The sequence below is a fragment of the Schistocerca gregaria genome, chromosome 3 (assembly GCF_023897955.1).
Source record: "Schistocerca gregaria isolate iqSchGreg1 chromosome 3, iqSchGreg1.2, whole genome shotgun sequence".
NCBI classification, from domain to species: domain Eukaryota; kingdom Metazoa; phylum Arthropoda; class Insecta; order Orthoptera; family Acrididae; genus Schistocerca; species Schistocerca gregaria.
In genome coordinates, this window is record NC_064922.1 from 605,141,320 (window position 1) to 605,165,935 (window position 24,616).

Consider the following 24,616-nt stretch of genomic DNA (forward strand, 5'->3'; position numbering starts at 1 on the left):
CGAAAATAGGAATGCGGGTAAGCTACTACAAACAGCATAGTGAACGCATTATTGTGGCCAAGATAGATACGAAGCCCACAGCTACTACAGTAGTACAAGTTTATATGCCAACTAGCTCTGCAGATGAAGAAGAAATTGAAGAAATGTACGATGAAATAAAAGAAATTGTTCAGATAGTGAAGGGAGACGAAAATTTAATAATAATGGGTGACTGGAATTCGAGTGTAGGAAAAGGGAGAGAAGGAAACATAGTAGGTGAATATGGATTGGGGCTAAGAAATGAAAGAGGAAGCCGCCTAGTAGAATTTTGCACAGAGCACAACTTAATCATAGCTAACACTTGGTTTAAGAATCATGAAAGAAGGTTGTATACATGGAAGAACCCTGGAGATACTAAAAGGTATCAAATAGATTATATAATGGTAAGACAGAGATTTAGGAACCAGGTTTTAAGTTGTAAGACATTTCCAGGGGCAGATGTGGACTCTGACCACAATCTATTGGTTATGACCTGTAGATTAAAACTGAAGAAACTGCAAAAATGTGGGAAATTAAGGAGATGGGACCTGGATAAACTGAAAGAACCAGAGGTTGTACAGAGTTTCAGGGAGAGCATAAGGGGACAATTGACAGGAATAGGGGAAAGAAATACAGTAGAAGAAGAATGGGTAGCTCTGAGGGATGAAGTAGTGAAGGCAGCAGAGGATAAAGTAGGTAAAAAGACGAGGGCTGCTAGAAATCCTTGGGTAACAGAAGAAATATTGAATTTAATTGATGAAAGGAGAAAATATAAAAATGCAGTAAATGAAGCAGGCAAAAAGGAATACAGACGTCTCAAAAATGAGATCGACAGGAAGTGCAAAATGGCTAAACAGGGATGGCTAGAGGACAAATGTAAGGATGTAGCAGCTTATCTCACTAGGGGTAAGATAGATACTGCCTACAGAAAAATTAAAGAGACCTTCGGAGAGAAGAGAACCACGTGTATGAATATCAAGAGCTCAGATGGCAACCCAGTTCTAAGCAAAGAAGGGAAGGCAGAAAGGTGGAAGGAGTATATAGAAGGTTTATACTAGGGTGATGTACTTGAGGACAATATTATGGAAATGGAAGAGGATGTAGATGAAGACGAAATGGGAGATACGATACTGCGTGAATAGTTTGACTGAGCACTGAAAGACCTGAGTCGAAACAAGGCCCCAGGAGTAGACAACATTCCATTAGAACTACTGACAGCCTTGGGAGAGCCAGTCATGACAAAACTCTACCAGCTGGTGAGCAAGATGTATGAGACATTCGAAATACCCTCAGACTTCAAGAAGAATATAATAATTCCAATCCCAAAGAAAGCAGGTGCTGACAGATGTGAAAATTACCGAACTATCAGTTTAATAAGTCACAGCTGCAAAATACTAACGCGAATTCTTTACAGACGAATGGAAAAACTGGTAGATGCGGACCTCGGGGAGGATCAGTTTGGATTCCGTCGAAATGTTGGAACACGTGAGGCAATACTGACCTTACGACTTCTCTTAGAAGAAAGATTAAGGAAAGGCAAACCTACGTTTCTAGCATTTGTAGACTTAGAGAAAGCTTTTGACAATGTTGACTGGAATACTCTTTTTCAAATTCTAAAGGTGGCAGGGGTAAAATACAGGGAGCGAAAGGCTATTTGCAATTTGTACAGAAACCAGATGGCAGTCATAAAAGTCGAGGGGCATGAAAGGGAAGCAGTGGTTGGGAAAGGAGTGAGACAGGGTTGTAGCCTCTCCCCGATGTTATTCAATCTGTATATTGAGCAAGCATTAAAGGAAACAAAAGAAAAATTTGGAGTAGGTATTAAAACTCATGGAGACGAAGTAAACACTTTGAGGTTCTCCGATGACATTGTAATTCTGTCAGAGACGGCAAAGGACTTGGAAGAGCAGTTGAACGGAATGGACAGTGTCTTGAAAGGAGGATATAAGATGAACATCAACAAAAGCAAAACGAGGATAATGGAATGTAGTCAAATTAAATCGGGTGATGCTGAGGGAATTAGATTAGGAAATGAGACACTTCAAGTAGTAAAGGAGTTTTGCTATTTAGGAAGTAAAATAACTGATGATGGTCGAAGTAGAGAGGATATAAAATGTAGACTGGCAATGGCAAGGAAAGCGTTTCTGAAGAAGAGAAATTTGTTAACATCGAATATAGATTTATGTATCAGGAAGTCGTTTCTGAAAGTATTTGTTTGGAGTGTAGCCATGTATGGAAGTGAAACATGGACGATAACTAGTTTGGACAAGAAGAGAATAGAAGCTTTCGAAATGTGGTGCTACAGAAGAATACTGAAGATAAGGTGGATAGATCACGTAACTAATGAGGAGGTATTGAATAGGATTGGGGAGAAGAGAAGTTTGTGGCACAACTTGACTAGAAGAAGGGATCGGTTGGTAGGACATGTTTTGAGGCATCAAGGGATCACAAATTTAGCGTTGGAGGGCAGCGTGGAGGGTAAAAATCGTAGAGGGAGACCGAGAGATGAGTACACTAAGCAGATTCAGAAGGATGTAGATTGCAGTAGGTACTGGGAGATGAAGAAGCTTGCACAGGATAGAGTAGCATGGAGAGCTGCATCAAACCAGTCTCAGGACTGAAGACAACAACAACAACAACATCTACAGATTTCGGTCCCATTCGGATAATTTCTTCGTGGTGCATCTTTTTTGTATCGGAGCGTACATTTGAAATCAGGGTTGTTTTTTATAAAAGAAATCAGGATTTTTTTTAACGAATCTGTCACTTCTAATACTAACAAAGTCGCCATTTTTTTAAATGATGTTTTAACGCCTGAGTGAGATGTACCGAAATATAGGGGGCCGATAGTACAACGGACATTACAATAATCTTTACCATTGTTAGGTCACCTGCAAACTTTACACCATTCATTATCAAATTTGATTTTCAGTCTCAACTTTTGATGTGTTGTCGGCACTGGCGTTTCATTACTTTCTCTATCTGACGACTAGTCCATTTGCAAAGAATGTTTCGCTAAGTGTAAAACGCACAGTGACTTCTGCCTCGCTGCTGAATGCGAGTAAGTTTGCCGTAATAGCCGTTGAATGCAGTTTTGCCAATATATCTGTCTTCGACTAAAAGATTAATTTTTAATTTCAATTACATTTACAAAATAGCGACTTACTTACAAGGGAACCTCCCCATCACATCCCAGTCAGATTTAGTTATAAGTTGGCACAGTGGATAAGCTTTGAAAAACTGAACACAGATCAATCGAGAAAACAGGAAGACGTTGTGTGGAACTATGAAAATATAAGCAAAATATACAAACTGAGTAGTCCATGAACAAGACAGGCAACATCAAGGATATTATGAGCTGAGGAGCGCAATGGTCCCGTGGTTAGCGTGAGCAGCTGCGAAACGAGAGGTCCAAGTTCAAGTCTTCCCTCGAGTGAAAAGATTAATTTTTTATTTTTAGATTATGTGACAAACTCTTATGTTTTCATCACTTTTTTGGGAATGATTATCATGCCCACAAGAAAACCTAAATCGGGCATGGTAGAACACTCTTTTTACCCATTCGCCAAGTGTACAAGTTAGGTGGGTCGACAACATATTCCTGTCATGTGATGCACATGCCGTCACCAGTGTCGTATAGAATATATCAGATGCGTTTTCCTGTGGAGGAATCGGTTGACTTATGACCTTGCGGTCAAATGTTTTCGGTTCCCATTGGAGAGGCACGTCCTTTCGTCTACTAATCGCACGGTTTTGCGATGCGGTAGCAAAACACAGACACTAAACTTATCACAGTGAACAGAGACGTCAATGAACGAACGGAGAGATCATAACTTTGCGAAAATAAAGAAGGCACACTTCTCATTCGAGGGAAGACGTGAACCAAGGATCTCTAGTTCATCAGCTGCTCACGCTAACCACGGGACCACGGCGCTCCTGAGCTCACACTATCCTTGATGTTGCATATTTCCGCATGGACTACTCAGTTTGTATATTTTGCTTAATTGTTCATAGTTCCACAGAACTTCTTCCTGTTTTCTCGATTGATCTGTGTTCAGTTTTTCAAGGCCTATCCACTGTGCCAACTTGTACTAAATCTGAGGGGGGTACGATGGGGAGGTTCCCTTGTTAGTTTAAACACTAGTTTAATAAACAGACTATGTTGTGTGAAATATTGGCTACTTTGGTGTGATTAGAATTTGTGATAATTCCGAAACATTTAATCGAGAGTCGGGTTTCTAACATAAATTTGGATATTCCCGCCAAAAACGGGCTACCTGGAAACCTGCTCGGATCTAGTTGTTATATCTGCCACTAGATCTCAGCACCTGCTCGACTCTCGGCTTATGTCCCTTGAGACCTCAACAGATGACACTCACACAGCCTCATTCAGTAACGCAGTCAGCCCCTTGACACAGAAGCTGCACTTACCTCTGTGGGCTTGTAGGTTGCTCAAATGTGGTCGGGGAGCAGCTGTTACAGCGCAGACATTGTGACACTGTTACTCACGCCTGGCCTGTCCGAAGTGCGAGTTGTGCGTGGCGCGCGCCGCGCCCGCCGCGCCCAGCTGCCGGCAGACGACGGCCGCGTCGCGCTCGTCCCACTCGTCGTCGCAGACGCTGCCCCACCGCCCGAAGTGGAACACCTCCACGTTGCCTGCAACCAAGCGCGAACGTGCCGCAAGTCTCCACCAGCCGCCTCGACGCGTAGCAATCGAATTTTATATTGACACACAGATATTAGCTTAATTGTCCACGACGTTCAAAAATTTGACACTTTATGGAGTAACTGAACTCGTCAAAAATTTCGTTCACTGTATTATTATTCGGAGTGACTGAGTTGACCTTGCCGGTTGGTTTTATGCAACCCGCAACTCCTTCAAATACCACCTGGGGCGAGTATGCTAACGTGCGTGGCAATCTTTTATTTCATTTTTTGTAGTTTCTCTTTCATCTGTAACGAATGCGATGTCGTGACCTGCGTGAAGTGCTGTCCTGGTGATGATGATCAGATTTTTTTCGTGTAGAGTTCCAAATGAAGATCTGGTCCCGACACAAGAAGCGACGTTCATTGGTGTCGGGGATTTGAGAACAGTCGCCGGATGGAATCGGCAAGGCTGGTGCATGTCAGCTCCTCACAGAAATGCACTGTGAGCACGTTGTACGCACAAAGGTCAACGATGGAACATTTCCTGTTACAATGTGTTGTAACTATAGATAATATAAGCATTCAGATTTGGTGAAAAGTACACTCCTGGAAATGGAAAAAAGAACACATTGACACCGGTGTGTCAGACCCCCCATACTTGCTCTGGACACTGCGAGAGGGCTGTACAAGCAATGATCACACGCACGGCGCAGCGGACACAACAGGAACCACGGTGTTGGCCGTCGAATGGCGCAAGCTGCGCAGCATTTGTGCACCGCCGCCGTCAGTGTCAGCCAGTTTGCCGAGGCATACGGAGCTCCATCGCAGTCTTTAACACTGGTAGCATGCCGCGACAGCGTGGACGTGAACCGTTTGTGCAGTTGACGGACTTTGAGCGAGGGCGTATAGTGGGCATGCGGGAGGCCGGGTGGACGTACCGCCGAATTGCTCAACACGTGGGGCGTGAGGTCTCCACAGTACATCGATGTTGTCGCCAGTGGTCGGCGGAAGGTGCACGTGCCCGTCGACCTGGGACCGGACCGCAGCGACGTACGGATGCACGCCAAGACCGTAGGATCCTACGCAGTGCCGTAGGGGACCGCACCGCCACTTCCCAGCAAATTAGGGACACTGTTGCTCCTGGGGTATCGGCGAAGACCATTCGCAACCGTCTCCATGAAGCTGGGCTACGGTCTCGCACACCGTTAGGCCGTCTTCCGCTCACGCCCCAACATCGTGCAGCCCGCCTCCAGTGGTGTCGCGACATGCGTGAATGGAGGGACGAATGGAGACGTGTCGTCTTCAGCGATGAGAGTCGCTTCTGCCTTGGTGCCAATGATGGTCGTATGCGTGTTTGGCGCCGTGCAGGTGAGCGCCACAATCAGGACTGCATACGACCGAGGCACACAGGGCAAACACCCGGCATCATGGAGTGGGGAGCGATCTCCTACACTGGCCGTACACCTCTGGTGATCGTTGAGGGGACACTGAATAGTGCAGGGTACATCCAAACCGTCATCGAACCCATCGTTCTACCATTCCTAGACCGGCAAGGGAACTTGCTGTTCCAACAGGACAATGCACGTCCGCATGTATCCCGTGCCACCCAACGTGCTCTAGAAGGTGTATGTCAACTACTCTGGCGAGCAAGATCTCCGGATCTCTCCCCCATTGAGCATGTTTGGGACTGGATGAAGCGTCGTCTCACGCGGTCTGCACGTCCAACACGAACGCTGGTCCAACTGAGGCGCCAGGTGGAAATGGCATGGCAAGCCGTTCCACAGGACTACATCCAGCATCTCTACGACCGTCTCCATGGGAGAATAGCAGCCTACATTGCTGCGAAAGGTGGATATACACTGTACTAGTGCCGACATTGTGCATGCCCTGTTGCCTGTGTCTATGTGCCTGTGGTTCTGTCAGTGTGATCATGTGATGTATCTGACCCCAGGAATGTGTCAATAAAGTTTCCCCTTCCTGGGACAATGAATTCATGGTGTTCTTATTTCAATTTCCAGTAGTGTATTTGTATCTTTTTGGATTATGTGTAGAATACTGACACGATGTTTCGCGTGTTCCCATTATAGTTAGAAAAATGGGCATCTTGCATTTGATTCGTGTTAGCGCTGCATAGGGCTTTACATCTGGTTCTGATTTCCGAAGACCAACTTTTGATTCGCTAAGTGTAAATATGTATTCTATTAACGTCAAAAGCTCTAATATTACACACACACACACACACACATACACACACACACACACACACACACACACACGGTGAAAAAAGGAAGAAAATAAATTTCCGACTATTATAGCAATAATCTTCAGTGTAATTACGATATTTCATTTAATATGTGTACAAGACTTAAAAAAAGCTCCTAGTTTCCGGGGTCCATGTTTGTTAGTTAAATATTATGTACCAGTACCCTGTGACTGCTCTTCTCCGTAGATAAGACAGAAACAATGCCTGGATCAACAGCAAAATAAAGAACAGAAGACCAAAAATTAGCCTGTAGTGCTTTGGGTAAACTAAAAAGAATTTTCGGATTAAATGGATCAGCGAAAAGACTGGAGTGAAAGACGTAATTGTGATTATAATGAAAATGAAATGAATGGTAAATGCAAAGGAACGTCTTTACTTTGTTCCAACAGATAACAAAAGCCTAATAAGACGACTTAATGGAAGATGAGTAGGTCAGATTATGAAAATACGTGTAACTGAATGTCGTAACGAACGGATTATTCTTCAGAAATCGTTTATGCGACCCTGGATGTCAAATGACTGATGTGCAGATAAAGTCTTTTAAATTAATCAGTTTATTTACACTGGTTCCACGGGATCGTCTGGGGTAAAGCTATGTGGTCTTAAAATGAGTCACACTTATACCTCACCTAATAAAAGTAGAGTTTTGTGTGATCTAAACCAGACACATAAGTGGCAACACATTATTTTTCACAGGATTTTAGTGAGGATTACGAGAGGCACTACTGTCTGGCACGTCGTATCATACTGATAAAGAACAACAGGATTTATCGCAGTTTATACATGCAAATACTATTATACTGAGAGGAGATGCTGGACAGAACAGAGGCAGTTTGCCAGGAAAGTAAACCTCACAAATCATATGAATTTTCTCACTAAAATGTTTAATTTATGTTGTAAGTCTATTGAAAACTGAACCTGCAGAGCATCAGACATGTTTCTGTGAAACACCTCTTGTACGGTTAAAGATCTGTAGATTATTATCTTTTTTACTTCATTGAACGAATGATTCCTTTCGAAAGATCGTACGTTACTAACAAAAATCACAAGTCAGTGGTATGTACTAGGTTATCTCCACTAATATTGAGGACTTACATGAAGTTCTCGAATTGGTGCTTAAAAGTGTTCAAATGGTTCAAATGGCTATAAGCACTATGGGAATTAACATCTGAGGTCATCAGTCCCCCACACTTGGAACTACTTATACCTAACTAACCTAAGAACATCACACACATCCATTCCCGAGGCAGGATTCGAACCTGCGACTGCAGCAGCAGCGCGATTCCGGATTGAAGCGGCTAGAACCACTCGGCCACAACGGCTGGTGGTCTTTTGCCGTAGAGCTAACCCACCGCAGGACGCTAAGGAACGTAATATAAGGTAACTTCAGCCTCGTTACGTTGTAGTTTGTCTCAACGATGATATATGTCCCAATTCTTTAACTATTGCATCTCTGACGTGCAGCGATATTCGTAATTTTTAACTGATTTTTGATATTTATCCTTAGCTTACATATTACACATAAACACTCAACCTCCCTCCCCCATATGCTCATTAGTCATTACGCTACTTATAGCCCATAATTTTTCCCTCCTGTTCAGCTATTGTCTTGTAGACAGACGAACGGGAAGGTCAGACCATCTGTGTATGAGAAGTGTGCTCCATGCTTCGACTAGATGCATGGTAAAAAGAAAATAAGAAGCAATGTATTAGGCCCATGATATCTTACTCGTGTTTGCTTTTTTGATGTGGTGGGAGGGCAGCCTTTTGGTAAACAGCCTACAGCTGCCTTTGGTTTCGCAGTTCATCGACACTGTGTGTCGGATGCTCAGAGGTGCCCTTCTGCTAGCCAGACCCCAGGTGGTGTCCGATCCAACTGACGGGAGCGTGATTTCAGTGACATCGAAAGTGGAATGTGTTCTTCACTGATGAATCTCAAACCAGAATACTGCATCATTTTCGTTGTGCATACACACGAGCGGAAAGTGATTGCCGCACAGTTTACAACTACACTACTGTCCAATAAAATTGCTACACCAAGAAGAAATGCATTTGATAAACGGGTATTCATTGGAAATATATATTATACTAGAACTGACATGCGATTACAGTTTCACGCAAGTTGGGTGCATAGATCCTGAGAAATCAGTACCCAGAACAACCACCTCTAGCCATATTAACGGCCTTGATACGCCTGGGCATTGATTCAAAAAGAGCTTGCATGGCGTGTACAGGTACAGCTGCCCGTGCAGCTTCAACACGATACCACAGTTCATCAAGAGTAGTGACTGGCGTATTGTGATGAGCCAGTTGCTCGGCCACTATTGAATAGACGTTTTCAGTTGGTGAGAGATCTGGAGAATGTGCTGGCCAGGGCAGCAGTCGAACAGGCCCGTACAGGACCTGCAACGTGCGGTCTTGCATTATCCTGCTGAAATGTAGGGTTTCGCAGGCGTCGAATGAAGGGTAGAGCCACGGGTCATAACACATCTGAAATGTAACGTCCACTGTTCAAATTACCATCAGAGCAAACAAGAGGTGACCAAGACGTGTAACCAATGGCACCCCATACCATTACACTTTGTGATACGCCAGTACGGTAATGACGAATACACGCTTCCAATGTGCGTTCGTCGCGATGTCGCCAAACACAGATGTGACCATCATTATGCTGTAAACAGGACCTGGATTCATCCGAAAAAATGACGTTTTGCCATTCGTGCTTCCAGGTTCTTCGTTGAGTACACCATCGCAGGCGCTACTGTCTGTGATGCAGCGTCAGGGGTAACCGCAGCCATGGTCTCCGAGCTGATAGTACATGCGGCTGCAAACGTCGTCAAACTGTTCGTGCAGGTGGTTGTTGTCTTGCAAACGTCCTCATCTGTTGACTCAGGGATCGAGACGTGGCTGCACGATCCCTTACAGCCATGCGGATAAGATGCCTGTCATCTGGACTGCTAGTGATACGAGGCCGTTGGGATCCAGCATGGCGTTCCGTATTACCCTCCTGAACCCACCGATTCCATATTGTGCTAACAGTCATTGGATCTCGGCTAACGGGAGCAGTAATGTCGCGATACGATAAACAGCAATCGCGATGGGCTATAATCCGACCTTTATCAAAGTCGGAAACGTGATGGTACTCATTTGTCCTCCTTACACGAGGCATCACAACAGCGTTTCGGCAGGAAACGCCGGTCAACTGCTGTTTGTGTACGAGAAATCGGCTGGAAACTTTCCTCGTGTCAGCACTTTTTAGGTGTCGGCACCGGCGTCAACCTTATGAGAATGCTCTGAAAAGCCAATCATTTGCATATCGCAGCATCTTCTTCCCGTCGGTTAAATTTCGCGTCTGTAGCATGTCATCTTTGAGGTGTAGCAATTTTAATGGCCAGTAGTGAACATCTACACACATACTACTGCACGATGCGTGGCGAAGGGCACACTGAAACACTACTAGTCGTTTTGTTTTCTGTTTTACTCGCAGACAGAGCGAGGCACAAATCACTATCTATAGGCCACTGTACGAGCCCTAATTTATTTTATCTTTGTGGTCCTTACATGAGATAAACGTTGGCGGCAGGGGAAATGCTCTGCAGTCAGCTTCAAATGCCGGATCTCTAAATTTCTCAACAGCGTTCCTCGAAAAGAACGTCGCCGTCTCTCCACGCAGTCCCTTTGGCTCCCCAAAATGACTCCATAATAGCTGTGTGTTGTTCGAACATACCGATAACAAATCTAGCAGCCCGCCTCTGAACTACTTGGATGTTTTCCTTTAATCCAACCTGGTGGGGGTTCCAAAATCTAGTGCAGTAACCAAGAATAGGACGCACTGATGTACTATGTGCGATCTCTTTTACAGATTAACCACAATTTCCTAAATTTTCCCAGTTAACCGAAGTCGACAATGCGCCTTCCCTAGTATAATCCTTACATGCTCGTTCCATTTCATATCAGTTTACGAGGTTACGCCTAGATGTTTGATCGACGTGATTGTGTCAAGCTAATGCCGTATTCGGCATTCCTACTCATCTAAATTACATGGCATTTTTCTAGATTTAGAGCAATCTGCCGTTCATCACACCAAATAGACATTTTGTCTAAGTAATTTTGAGTTTCATTAGTAAATATACAAGGTGGTCACAGACAGTCTGGAAAGCTTGTAAGGGCGTTGCAGGGTAGCTTGGGTCGAGAAATAATTGTTAAGCAAAAAATTCGATAAGTTGTGCTGTTCCCGAGTTAGATAATGTTGAAGTTAGCCAATCAGGCCGTTGCGCGCGCAATTTCAAACGCCCCGCCAGAGATGGTGTCGTCACCCAACGTGTTCTTCGTTTGGTTTCCTGATTCAAAACTTGAACCAGGAGCAGCAGTAAGGATCGAACCCAAACCAAACCCTGAGCAGTCTAGCGTGCTATCATCTACGCTGTGAGAACAATTGACGCTAATTGTGTATGGGGGCTGTTTGAAATGGGGACACGCAGAGGCCTCATTAGCTACATTCACTGCTAGTTAATGCGGATACGGTGAAGAGTATCGAATTTTTTTCTTATCAATTAGTTCTCAGCGCAACTCACCCTGCATTATCCTCACAAACTTTCCAGATTGTTTGTGAGCACCTTGTAGGTAACGTGATGGTACAGTTGAAATGAGTATTCCTTTGAAGACATACCAACATGACGACCGCAGATGAACACCACATATTATTCTTACTGTTTGCTTCTGCATTCCCGAGTGCTGGCTTGGAATAAAGCATAATCTGCTGGTTTTCTATGTGAATGATGCAGTTTAGTGAGTGAGGACGTCGTGGTAGGACCTGGCTACTAGTGGAGCGTGGAGTCACTGGCTAGGTGGAGGAGCTGTTTAACAAAAGAGACAATCTTGGTGAGGCTTAATAAACTACAGTAAATGCCATTTGTTAGCGCATTTACTACAGAAATAGTAACGTTTTTATTTTTATGATATCGTTTTGACTTTGAACTTAATCCTGTTTGGTTTTTGTAGGAGGTTCTCGGTGTAAGTTGGGGGGAAACCAGCTGGAGAGACAGTGCAGTGACAGGGTACGTTTTCCTTTGTGGTGGTCGGATGCGGAAGTCTTGCTGACGGTAACTGGATAAATACAGGACATTTATTAGTGGCATAGAAGTAAAGACAGTTTTGACCTTTTACTGCGGCCCAGAGAGGGGCTAGCGTCCCTTATTTAGACTACTTTAGGAGTGTCGCAGAGCACAGGATTAATTCCGGTTCACTAATACCATTTATGAGCACATTTGCGGAGCAATGCGTGGAGTAGGAGTAATTTGCCCGGCACGTCGCACATCGCTAAAAGTGCGTGGATTCTTGCCGCAGACGCGACGGACGAAACGGAAGAAATTTTTCGTGCCCACTAGTCCTGACTGTTTATCGTCTTTCTTAATTTGGAGTGAACACAAAATTTTCGGGTTACCTATATTGGGAATTCAGTTATTCCGTCAAGTTGTAGCTACTGAATTATTTGTTTGTATTGTATTGTATTGTATGGAACTGGGGTGCTAGAGACGACGGAGGGGCTTCGTCCCCGCCGTAGCCCGCAGTGGTTCACAACCCCACAACAGGCTACAGCAGTCCACTCACCCCACCGCCGCCCTACACCGCACACTGAACTCGGGGTTATTGTGCGGTTCGGCCCCCAGTCTCACACCACACGAGTGTAACCGCAAATGTTTGCGTGGTAGGGTAATTATGGAGTACGCGTACGTGGAGAAAGTGTTTGCGCAGCAATCGCCGACACAGTGTAACTGAGGCGGAAAAAGCGGAACCAGCCTGCATTGGCCGAGGTAGATGGAAAACCGCTTTAAAAGCCGTCCACAGGATGACCGGCGCACCGGACCTCGCACTGATCCACCGGGCGGATTTGTGCCGGTGACAGGGAACCATTCCCGCCCGGCAAGCAGTACGTTAGAACCTCACGGCTAACCGGGTGGGCTTGTTTGTGTTACTCTGTGTAAGTTTTCTTGTGGTAAATATAAAGGTATTAGTACAATCCCTTCATTTTGCCTGACATTAATACAGAGAACGACCCTTTTATCGCCGGCCGCGGTGGTCTCGCGGTTCTAGGCGCGCAGTCCGGAACCGTGCGACTGCTACGGTCGCAGGTTCGAATCCTGCCTCGGGCATGGATGTGTGTGATGTCCTTAGGTTAGTTAGGTTTAAGTAGTTCTAAGTTCTAGAGGACTAATGACCACAGCAGTTGAGTCCCATAGTGCTCAGAGCCATTTGAACCATTTGACCCTTTTATCGTATGAAGGCAGAAAAGTCACTGCTGTGACAAAGAATACTAGAACCACTTCGTCTTAGAATAGGAAAAAGAGATCATTCCGAGAGAATGATACTGATAAGAACGTGAAGGACGGCTAAAAGAAAAGCCTGAAGTTCTTTTTGTTGTACGACAAGTGGTACCAGTAGGGTCTAAACGAGGATAATAATAATAATGATGAATATGATTTTGTCAGGAAATAAAAGTCATCTTAATACAACAGAGAATCAACAATCGGGACTAAACTTTTTCTTTTGAGAGGTTGCGCAGCCTCTAAATGTCTAATAAGAGAAAACATAATCCATAGTAGGCTGTGAGGTGTACGGCCTATACTTACATCGTGCGATAAGTCAATTTCGACGACTGGTCACTTTCAAGCATTTATAAAATATTATGTACTACATCTTGTAATTCCTACGTTTCACGTGTAGTGAAAAATATAGCATGTATATGTCATACGTAAAATTCATCTAAATTAGATAATCGCATGATTTAAATGAAGTTCGTTTGCATTACAGCATACTATGGGCCAAGTTTTCTTTTATTAACCGTGACCAAGCCGTGAAACGAAGTTACACACAGTTACTGCCATTAATGTGTGTTATGTAAAGCGGAAGCAATGGGTTTATCAGCTGAAATTCTATTCGATGAGAAGGACAGGGAAACGTGTCAGGAGCAGACATCTGTCGTGCGTAACCATTGACCCGAGCTAACGTTAAGCACTTTGCAGAGCCGACGTGGACATTACATAACTGCCAAACCAACACGATAAGAGTGGATGGAGGCTGATGTCAGCGGCCAGCGTCCCAGTGGTGCAGCGAGCAGTGACGTGGTGCAGGCTGGCCGCGGCGGGATGGCAGGCGTCGGCCGCCCGATAAGCCAGTGGCGCCCCCGCCACAGGTCACTGAACCCGAGGCCGCCAGCGCCGGCGCTGCCCTCGAGGCTGCTTGGTGTCGCTGCTTCTACTGCATATTCGAAAAATCTGCTTACAGAGTCCTAACGTTTTCGAAGTGCCGAACTGACTTTTCCTACTTCTATACTCTGCAAACCATTGCGAAGATCATGACGGAGGGTACTTCCTTCTGTGCCATATACTAGGGTTTAAATGGTTCAAATGGCTCTGAGAACCATGGGACTTAACATCTAAGGTCATCAGTCCCCTATAACTTAGAACTACTTAAACCTAAATACCCCAAGGACATCACTCACATCCGTGCCCGAGGTAGGATTCGAACCTGCGACCGTAGCAGTCGCGCGGTTCCGGACTGCCGCGCCTAGAACCGCTTGGCCACCGCGTCCGGCATATACTAGGGATTCTTCTCGTTGCACTAGCGCATTGAGAGCGGGAAGAATGATTGTTTGAAAGCTTCTGTACCATTTGTAATTAGCCTCATTTAATTTCTCAGTTCCTGCAGTATCGACACGTAGGCGATTCCAGCATATCCCTAGACTCATCAGGCAACACTGGTTATTGAAACACTGAAAGCAGGCTCTCGAGTAGTGCGAGTTTTCCAGCATCTCCGTGACGCTCTCCTCACGGTCAAACAAACCGGTGACCGTGTAAGTGTAGGCTTCCACGGTCGTTGTTGCTATCAGTTATTCTTCTGGGTACGTGACCGCATTTTCAATGTGTAAAATTCTCCTACGTTTCGGTCACTGTTGCAAATAGCCGTAAGAATTTTTTTGACTGAAATCTGTGACCATTTGTGCTGCACTTCTTTGTACACGTTCAGCATTCCCTGTTAGACCTATCGAGCCGATTTTGGGCACCATTGTGTTCTGGCCGCGAGTGTTAAGGTCGATATTGGCCTCGCCAGAAATACTGGGGCGCCGAGTTGGCGGCCAGTGGTCCTCTGGCGACGAGGAGTGGAGGATTAGACAGTACCCAGCGAGAAGGACAGAACGGCAGAGTGTTGGGGTCCGGATGGTCCGAATTGTGCATTTAATAATTTTGGCTCTCTGTGGTTGTGGACTGATGGTGAAACCGAGAGCTTGGGAATTCAACGCGGCTGTAGAACGATAAGCCGTGGGCTCTGCAATTGTATGGACGCAACTACGGCGAGCTGTGACCGATGTCGTTTGTGGGTGTTCGACCACGGCAGATAAACAAGACAGCGTGGGCCCAACCTGAACACGCAGTGCTGTAGCATGTTCGCCCACGATAAGGATGTCATGATGTTGGGAGAAGAACGTAGTGGAAAACGGTACGTGTATTGACCTTCAGTGACTTCTGCGGTGTTAGTTTGCTTAACTGTGTGGAGATTGAGCAGTAACTGTCACTTTTCAAAGGAATTGACGAGTGTGTAGAAGTGTGGCCAATGCCGGATGGGCGATGTCATAAAGTTATTATATTTCTTATTTGTGAACATAATATTATCAGGATTACTCATTGGATAGACTTAAAATTCAGTTCTGCGCTGTAGTTCAGCGGTTTATAAATACTGGAATTTACCATATCTGCTAACTGTGAGTTTTGTATATGTTTCTATATCTGAGTGTTACATAAAAGTTAATTTTGAAATATGAAAGGTACCTTTCTACCATTACGATTCTTTAAGTTTATATTTGGAAGTGATGTTGTTTGCTACTGTTATTAGTTGAGAATTTATTACCCAAAGGAACAGTTATTAAATCAGTCTTTTATGAAGTGTTTTAAGACTTGTTGTTTTTGGTGAACTATTACTAATGAATTACGTAAATTAGTAATGCTGTGTAACCAGTTATAGAAGGCACCCATCTCCATTAGCCAATCAATTATGGCCAGTTGGGAACGGGCAGTGATGTAACATTAGGGAACCAGAGGCTATTTTATAAGTTGTGGCAACGCTAATCCTGTTGTTTGTTGTTATTGCTGAACTATCTAGTCGGCCTTCAATTTAAAAATAATTCTGCACATTATTTGATTCATGTTCCATACATTGAGCAATAGTCTAGGATGGACCGCACGAGTGTTTTGTATGCAGTCTCATAAGTAGAGCATTTTTCCAGTATCCTACCAACGAACTTCTATCACCTACTTTACCTATGACAGAGCTTGTATGATGATTCTATTTCATATCCTTACAAATCATAAATATTTACACCCAGATGATGTACATTAGCGACTGATTTCAACTTGATACTGACATTGTAGTCATGTGATACCTATTTATTGCTTTTTGTGGAGCACATGGCTCTGATTTATGCAGGGTGAGTATGTCTACAGTTCACCAACCGTCTATAGCAAATCGGTTGCACTAGCAGTAGAGCCTTCGAACCAAGGAGATTCTGCACGAAGGGACCTGAAATACATCCCATAGTAACTATCTCAGTTAACAAGCACTGATATTCTTCTAGTATTCTGACATAGCACGCAATTCGCGAAGGAAAAGTAGTAGGTGAAAATGGACTGGGGTTTAAGGAATGAAAGGGGAAGCCGCCTGGTAGAATTTTCCACAGACCATAATTTTATCATAGCTAATACTTGGTTTAAGAATCATGAGGCAATGTGTATGCATGGAGGAGGCCTGGAGACACTGGAGGGTTTAAGATAGATTATACACTCCTGGAAATGGAAAAAGAACACATTGACACCGGTGTGTCAGACCCACCATACTTGCTCCGGACACTGCGAGAGGGCTGTACAAGCAATGATCACACACACGGTACAGTGGACACTCCAGGAACCGCGGTGTTGGCCGCCGAATGGCGCTAGCTGCGCAGCATTTGTGCACCGCCGCCGTCAGTGTCAGCCAGTTTGCCGTGGCATACGGAGCTCCATCGCAGTCTTTAACACTGGTAGCATGCCGCGACAGCGAGGACGTGAACCGTATGTGCAGCTGACGGACTTTGAGCGAGGGCGTATAGTGGGCATGCGGGAGGCCGGGTGGACGTACCGCCGAATTGCTCAACACGTGGGGCGTGAGGACTCCACAGTACATCGATGTTGTCGCCAGTGGTCGGCGGAAGGTGCACGTGCCCGTCGACCTGGGACCGGACCGCAGCGACGCACGGATGCACGCCAAGACCGTAGGATCCTACGCAGTGCCGTAGGGGACCGCACCGCCACTTCCCAGCAAATTAGGGACACTGTTGCTCCTGGGGTATCGGCGATGACCATTCGCAACCGTCTCCATGAAGCTGGGCTACGGTCCCGCACACCGTTAGGCCGTCTTCCGCTCACGCCCCAACATCGTGCAGCCCGCCTCCAGTGGTGTCGCGACAGGCGTGAATGGAGGTACGAATGGAGACGTGTCGTCTTCAGCGATGAGAGTCGCTTCTGCCTTGGTGCCAATGATGGTCGTATGCGTGTTTGGCGCCGTGCAGGTGAGCGCCACAATCAGGACTGCATACGACCGAGGCACACAGGGCCAACACCCGGCATCATGGTGTGGGGAGCGATCTCCTACACTGGCCGTACACCTCTGGTGATCGTCGAGGGGACACTGAATAGTGCACGGTACATCCAAACCGTCATCGAACCCATCGTTCTACCATTCCTAGACCGGCAAGGGAACTTGCTGTTCCAACAGGACAATGCACGTCCGCATGTATCCCGTGCCACCCAACGTGCTCTAGAAGGTGTTTGTCAATTACTCTGGCGAGCAAGATCTCCGGATCTCTCCCCCATTGAGCATGTTTGGGACTGGATGAAGCGTCGTCTCACGCGGTCTGCACGTCCAGCACGAACGCTGGTCCAACTGAGGCGCCAGGTGGAAATGGCATGGCAAGCCGTTCCACAGGACTACATCCAGCATCTCTACGATCGTCTCCATGGGAGAATAGCAGCCTACATTGCTGCGAAAGGTGCATATACACTGTACTAGTGCCGACATTGTGCATGCTCTGTTGCCTGTGTCGATGTGCCTGTGGTTCTGTCAGTTTGATCATGTGATGTATCTGACCCCAGGAATGTGTCAATAAAGTTTCCCCTTCCTGGGACAATGAATTCACGGTGTTCTTATTTCAATTTCCAGGAGTGTATAGTGGTAAGACAGAGATTATGAACCAGGTTTTAAATTGTAAGACATTTCCAGGGGCAGATGTGGACTCTGACCACAATTTATTGGCTATCAACTGTAGATTGAAACTGAAGAAACTACAAAAAGGTAGGAATTTAAGGACATGGGACCTGAATAAACTGAAAGAACTATAGCCTGTAGAGAGTTTCAGGAAGAGTTTTAGGGCACGATTGACAAGAACAAAGGAAAGAAATACAAAAGAAGGAGAATGGGTAGCTTTGAGAGATGAAATAGTGAAGGCAGCAAATGATCAAGTAGATAGAATGACAAGGGCTAGTAGAAATCCTTGGGTAACAGAAGAGATCCTGATTTTAACTGATGAAAGGAAAAAAAAATATAAAATGCAATAAATAAAGCAGTCGAAATGGAATACAAACGTTTCAAAAATGAGATCGACAGGAAGTACAAAATAAGCAGGGATGGATAGAGGACAAATTTAAGGATGTAGAAGCATGTTTCACTAGGGGTAAGATAGATACTGTCTACATGAAAATTGATGAGACCTATGGAGAAAAGAGAACAATCTATATGAATGTCAAGAGCTCAGATGGAAATCCGGTCCTAAGCAAAGAAAGGAAAGCAGAAAGGTGGAAGGACAATACAGAGGGTCTATACAAGGACGATGTTTTGAGGACAATAAGGACAATATTATAGAAATGGAAGAGGACACAGATGAAGATCAAATTGGAGATATGATACTGACTGAAGAATTTGACAGAACATTGAAAGACCTAAGACGAAACAAGGCCCCCGGAGTAGACAACATTCCATTGGAACTACTGACGGCCTTGGGGGTGTCAGCTGTGGCAAAATTCTTCCGTCTGGTGGGCAAGATGCATGAGACAGGCGAAATACCTTCAGACTTCAAGAAGAGTATAATACTTCCAGCCCCAAAGAATGCAGTTGTTGACAGCTGTGAAATTTACCGAACTACCAGTTTAATAAGTTACGGTTGCAAAATACTAACACGAATTCTTTACAGACGAATGGAAAAACTGGTAGAAGCCGACCTCGGGGAAGACCAGTTTGGATTCCGTAGAAATGTTGGAACACGACTTATCTTAGAAGTTAGATTATGGAAAGGCAAACCTGCGTGTCTAGCATTTGTACAGTCAGAAAAGCTTTTGGCAATCTTGACTGGACTACTCTCTTTGAAATTCTGAAGATGGCAGAGGTAAAATACAAGGAGCGAAAAGCTATTTACAAATTGTACAGAAATCAGGTGGCAGTTATCGAGTCGAGGGGCATGAAAGGGAAGCAGTGGTTGAGAAGGGAGTGAGACAGGGTTATAACCTATCCCCGATGTTATTCAATCTGTACATTGAGTTAGCAGTAAAGGAAACAAAAGAAAAATCTGGAGTAGGCACTAAAATCCATGGATAAGAAATAAAAACTTTGAGGTTGACCGACGACATTGTAATTCTGTCAGAGACAGCAAAGGACATTGAAGAGCAGATGAACGGAATGGATAGTGTCATGAAAGGAGGATGTAAAATGAGCATCAACAAAAGCAGAACGAGGATAATGGTATGTAGCCGAATTAAATCGGATGATGCTGAGGGTATTAAATTAGGAAATGAGACACTTAAATTAGTAAATGGGTTTTACTATTTGGGGAGCAAAATAACTGATGGTGGTCGAAGTAGAGAGGATATAAAATGTAGTCTGGCGATGGCAGGAAAGCGTTTCTGGAGGAGAGAAATTTGTTGACAGGGAGTATAGACTTAAGTATCAAGAAGTCTTTTCTGAAAGTATTTGCATGAAGTGTACTCATGCATGGAAGTGAAACATGGACGATAAACAGTTTAGTCAAGAAGAAAATAGAAGCTTTCGAAATGTGATGCTCCAGAAGAATGCTGAAGATTAGATGGGCAGATCACGTAACTAGTGAGGAGGTACTGAATGGAATTGGGGAGAAGAGGAATTTGTGGCACAACTTGACTAGAAGAAGGGATCGGTTGGTAGGACACGTTCTGAGGCCTTAAGGGATCACCAATTCAGCACTAGACGGAAGTGTGGAGGGTAAAAATCGTAGAGGGAGACCAAGAGATGAATACGCTAAGCAGATTCAGATGGATGTAGGTTGCAGCAGTTATTCAGAGATGATTAGGCTTGCACAGGATAGAGTAGCATAGAGAGCTGCATCAAACCAGTCTCTGGACTGAAGACCGCAACAAGTAGTATATTTATTATTATTTAGACCCTGTGAGTCCTATGAATTGTATTTATTGTGATCATTATAGTTATTATTATTGTTATTACATTCAAGTATATTGTGGGATGATAATAGCGCAATTAGAAAGTAAAGCTCTAGGAAACAGTCTATGTTACACCCAAAAGGACTGCTTCAGCCACCTAATTAAAAAGGGTTTATTTTTTCGTGTGCATTAATACTTCCCTCAATTAAGCGTGTGCCATTTAACTGTTTAGTTCAGCCATTGTGACGGCTGCGTCTCGTGTTTGTTTTCTTCATGACGATGAGATACGAGAGCAGGATTAAATTCTACGCTCATGGCCTAAGTCCTTTCAACAGCATCTTAGAGGCCACCGAACTTTTCCATTCTTTACCAGCGACATCGGAACCTTCACTATTTGGTTACATAATGGAGTATTGCAAAGGAAGAAGGGCTGTACTTTATCTACCGTACGTCACATTACAGGAGTCAAGTGGATACCAAAATTTCACAGGCTAATAAAGAAGTCAAACATCATATGACAGGTAAACTGTGACGAGTGATCTTTGAGCAAATCCAAGGTTTTTGTGAATGGAGCACTGCATAATCACCAATGAGCCAGAAAGTCAAGGTCCAAAGCAGGGTCGAAATCCGAATAGGATTGAAGTGAGCTCATGTGAGGCATTATACTATACTGGACCAAGGCAACTTGCCCAACACAGAGCTGCTATCGGCCGAGGCCTTGTGAACTGTCTCGGCGGTCGCGCCTCTGGTGGCACCTGACTGAGTCTAACTGTAGTGCCTCGTATCCGCTGTCACTCATGTCCGCTAGTGGGAGTGTTAAAACTTGGCGAAACACAGTGTGCTAGCTTGTATATGTACGCCTGACTAGCTTTCCGTCGGATGAAAATCAAAAAGACATGCGTTGTGTAGGAGGAGTGCTGTTGGTTACTATTTCCTTGTGGCTCGATGTACGTTAATGTAACTATAACCAGAAGCCTTTAGCTTTTAGTTTAATTTATTACTGGCCGCGGTGGCCGAGCCGTTCTAGGCGCTTCAGTCCGGAACAGTGCGATTGCTATGGTCGCAGGTTCGAATCCTGCCTCGGGCATGGATGTGTGTGATGTCCTTAGGTTTAAGTGGTTCTAAGTTCTAGGGGACTGATGACCTCAGATGTTAAGTCCATAGTGCTCATAGCCATTTGAGCTATTTTTAATTCATTGCCGAAAAATAGATACAACAGTGTATTTCAGGAAATGCACTGAAGTGACAAAAGTCATGGGATGCCTCCTAATATCGTGTCGGACTTCCATTTTTCCGACGTAGTGCAGCAACTCGAAGATGCATGGACTCAACAAGTCGGAAGTTCCCTGTAAAAATACTGAGTCATGCTGCATCTACAGCCCAAACTATTTTGGAGCCACCACCAGCTTGCACAGTGTCTTGTTGACAACTTGAGTTCAGGGCTCGGTGAAGTCTACACCACACTCGAACCCTACCATCAGCTCTTACCGACTGAAATCGGACTCACCTGACCAAGCCACGGTTTTCCAGTGTTCTAGAGTCATGAGCCCAGGAGTTGCGGTGCAAGTAATGTGCTGTTATCAAAGGCACTCGTGCAGGTCGTCTGCTGTCATAACTCATTAACTCTAAATTTCGCCACACTGTCCTAATGGATACGTTCGTCGTACCCCCTACGTTTATTTATGCAGTTGTTTCATTAAGCGTTGCTTGTCTGTTATCACTGATTACTCCACATGAACGCTGCTGCCCTTGGTCGTTAAGTGAGGGCTGTCGGGCTCTTCGTTGTCCGTGGTGAGAAGTAATGCCTGAAATTTGGTATACTGAGCACACTAATGACACATTGGATCTCGGAATATTGAATTCCCTAACGCTTTGTGAAATGGAATGTGCCATGCGTCTAGCTCCAATTACCATTCCGCGTGCAGAGTGTTAATTCCCGTCGTGAGGCCATACTCGTACTGGGAACCGTTTCACATGAATCACTTGAGTAGTAATGACAGCTCCACAATGCACTTTCCTTTTATGCCTTGTGTACGTCGTACTACCGTCCTCTGTATATGTGCATATCGTTATCACATTACTTCTGTCACCTCAGTGTGTATACTTACAGGTGGATTTAAAATATACTATCTGCAGTGTTTCTCGCAGCTCTTGAAGGATCCATATCGGAGGGTTAACGCAGCCAACACCATGGGCGAACAGACTGTGAAATACACTGACAAAAATAGAAAGTATCATACCAACACCTTTATCGAAAGCTACCGAACTGCAGTCTCGCCATGCCTGTGGGATATATTTCTTAAAAATTGGATAGGGGTATGTTTTTTGCCCCCTTTCATGTTCCTTCTTTTTCAAGCTTTACTAGTGTCTTAAGAAAGTTTGTCGTGGCTTTCCCGTCGAGCATTTATCGGTCCTTGGGAAAAGTATGCGACAGAGTGCTACTGCCGTATTTCTTTTAAGATCAGCAACCTTTACCTTCCAGTTGCCAAGCTCTGAACAATTTCTGTATAGGGTACAGGCGAGGGTAAATTTTTCTAAACGTGGTGGTGGAGGTACAAAAGTTCTTCCCCTCAGAGTCTAGCAACACCAGTTTCCCTGGATCCATGCCATAGATGTCCAGCGACATAGCATGCTGCTAATTCAGAACTTTTCTCATTTTTTCGGCCTGCCCTATTGGATAAGTCCGCTTAACTACATTCTCTCTGTCCATTAAAAACAGAGGCTCCAACGGCCATCTGGAGGCTTCTTTTTTAAGACATTCTTGCGGGTGTCGTCGACTTGTGCGTATGTTTGTCGTCGTTCGGAACGCAATCTGTTGAATGTTCAGTCTGCGTTGTGTGTGCTAGATTACAGGCAGATACCTAACAACCAACGTGTTTACATTCAACATCAGTAATCATTGGTCCTTTGGTGAAATAGTGTTTTGTTTACGGTTAAATTTCCGTGTTCTGAGTGAAACGGTGATTGTGCTTTGTCCTTAAAGTGAGACCACGTGCCATCGGCACGGTCGCTTTGGTTTAATACAGTTTCCCCAGGCCTCATTAACTGATGCATGCGGCTTGTGGAGTACTCGATCATTTCAGTGTGCAGTTTAATTAAGTCAGTTTGATCAGGTGTAACGGATCTTAGAATTCGTGAGTGACAGACCCATGTGTCAATTCCCAGTAACCTATATTTTACCAATCACTCCATCATTTAATCACCCTCAGTGATCTCTCCATATTCATCCAATCGGATTTGCATCGATTTACTATGTTCCTAATACCACATATTCGTTACGTCTAACTTGATCATTGTGTAATACTTTGCTAATCGGTGATTTGCGTTTAAGAAGTTTTACTGTTAAAAAGAGATCCTCAGTTCACTACTTAAAACAAACTCCTATACAGTTGTTAACAGTTTAAATTGCTAAATTTTATCGAAATTATTGTAAATTTGCGTTTTGGTTCTGATCCTGTTGTTTGTCCCTAATCACTTTCTTCAATTGCATGATGTTGACGTTACGGAGTGGATGAACCTCTCTATGTTTGGTAATATTTCCACATGTCGAGTTTAGCAGATTATTTTTATTTTATCAGGAGTAATGGATGCGTGTGCCAGGCGTATCTGATGCGTTGTAAGAAGGAGACTCTCCTTGTAATGGTGTAGCATGCAGTCGTTACATTTGCTTTCTTTATTTTATCGGGAGTAATGGATGCGTGTGCCAGGCGTATCTGATGCGTTGTAAGAAGGAGACTCTCAATGTAATGGTGTAGCATGCAGTCGTTACATTTGCTTTCTCCTCTGTATGATTGATTGATAGGTGCCATTAGGAATTAGTCATTGTTCAACGATTTCCATGCGTCGTATCCTAATTACTTCCCAAGAGGACTCTGCTGTTCATCAGATTGGTAAGGCGTGGAAATGTCTTTTATAGTTGTATGAGCGACCGTGTAAAATCTATAGTTGTTCAGGATATATTCACTGTGTCGTGTGTGGTTGTGGAATTTAATTGTAATAAATATCCACCTTTACCATATCAGTTAATCTAATTCCCTCATGCATTCTGCTTTCATTTATAGTCTGCGCACTCTCATTACTTAGTGCTGAATAATCCCCAAAAGCTTTTCTGGCAGGCCAATTTCTAAACAGTACTGAGTTCACTTACGAATTATAAATGCGCCAAGAAACGACCTCCACTGTGTAGTTGTACAGAGAT

General features: G+C 44.5%; 1 protein-coding gene across 1 annotated transcript in view; it reads right to left on the reverse strand.

Moving 5' to 3' along the window:
- LOC126353777 (lysyl oxidase homolog 3) overlaps positions 1–24,616 on the reverse strand; it is a 106,351-nt gene that overhangs the window by 67,064 nt on the left and 14,671 nt on the right. Inside the window, exon 2 of the mRNA XM_050002858.1 lies at positions 4,528–4,674. Within this exon, the coding sequence (XP_049858815.1) occupies positions 4,528–4,674 (147 nt within the window). The remainder of the gene's footprint in view (positions 1–4,527; positions 4,675–24,616) is intronic.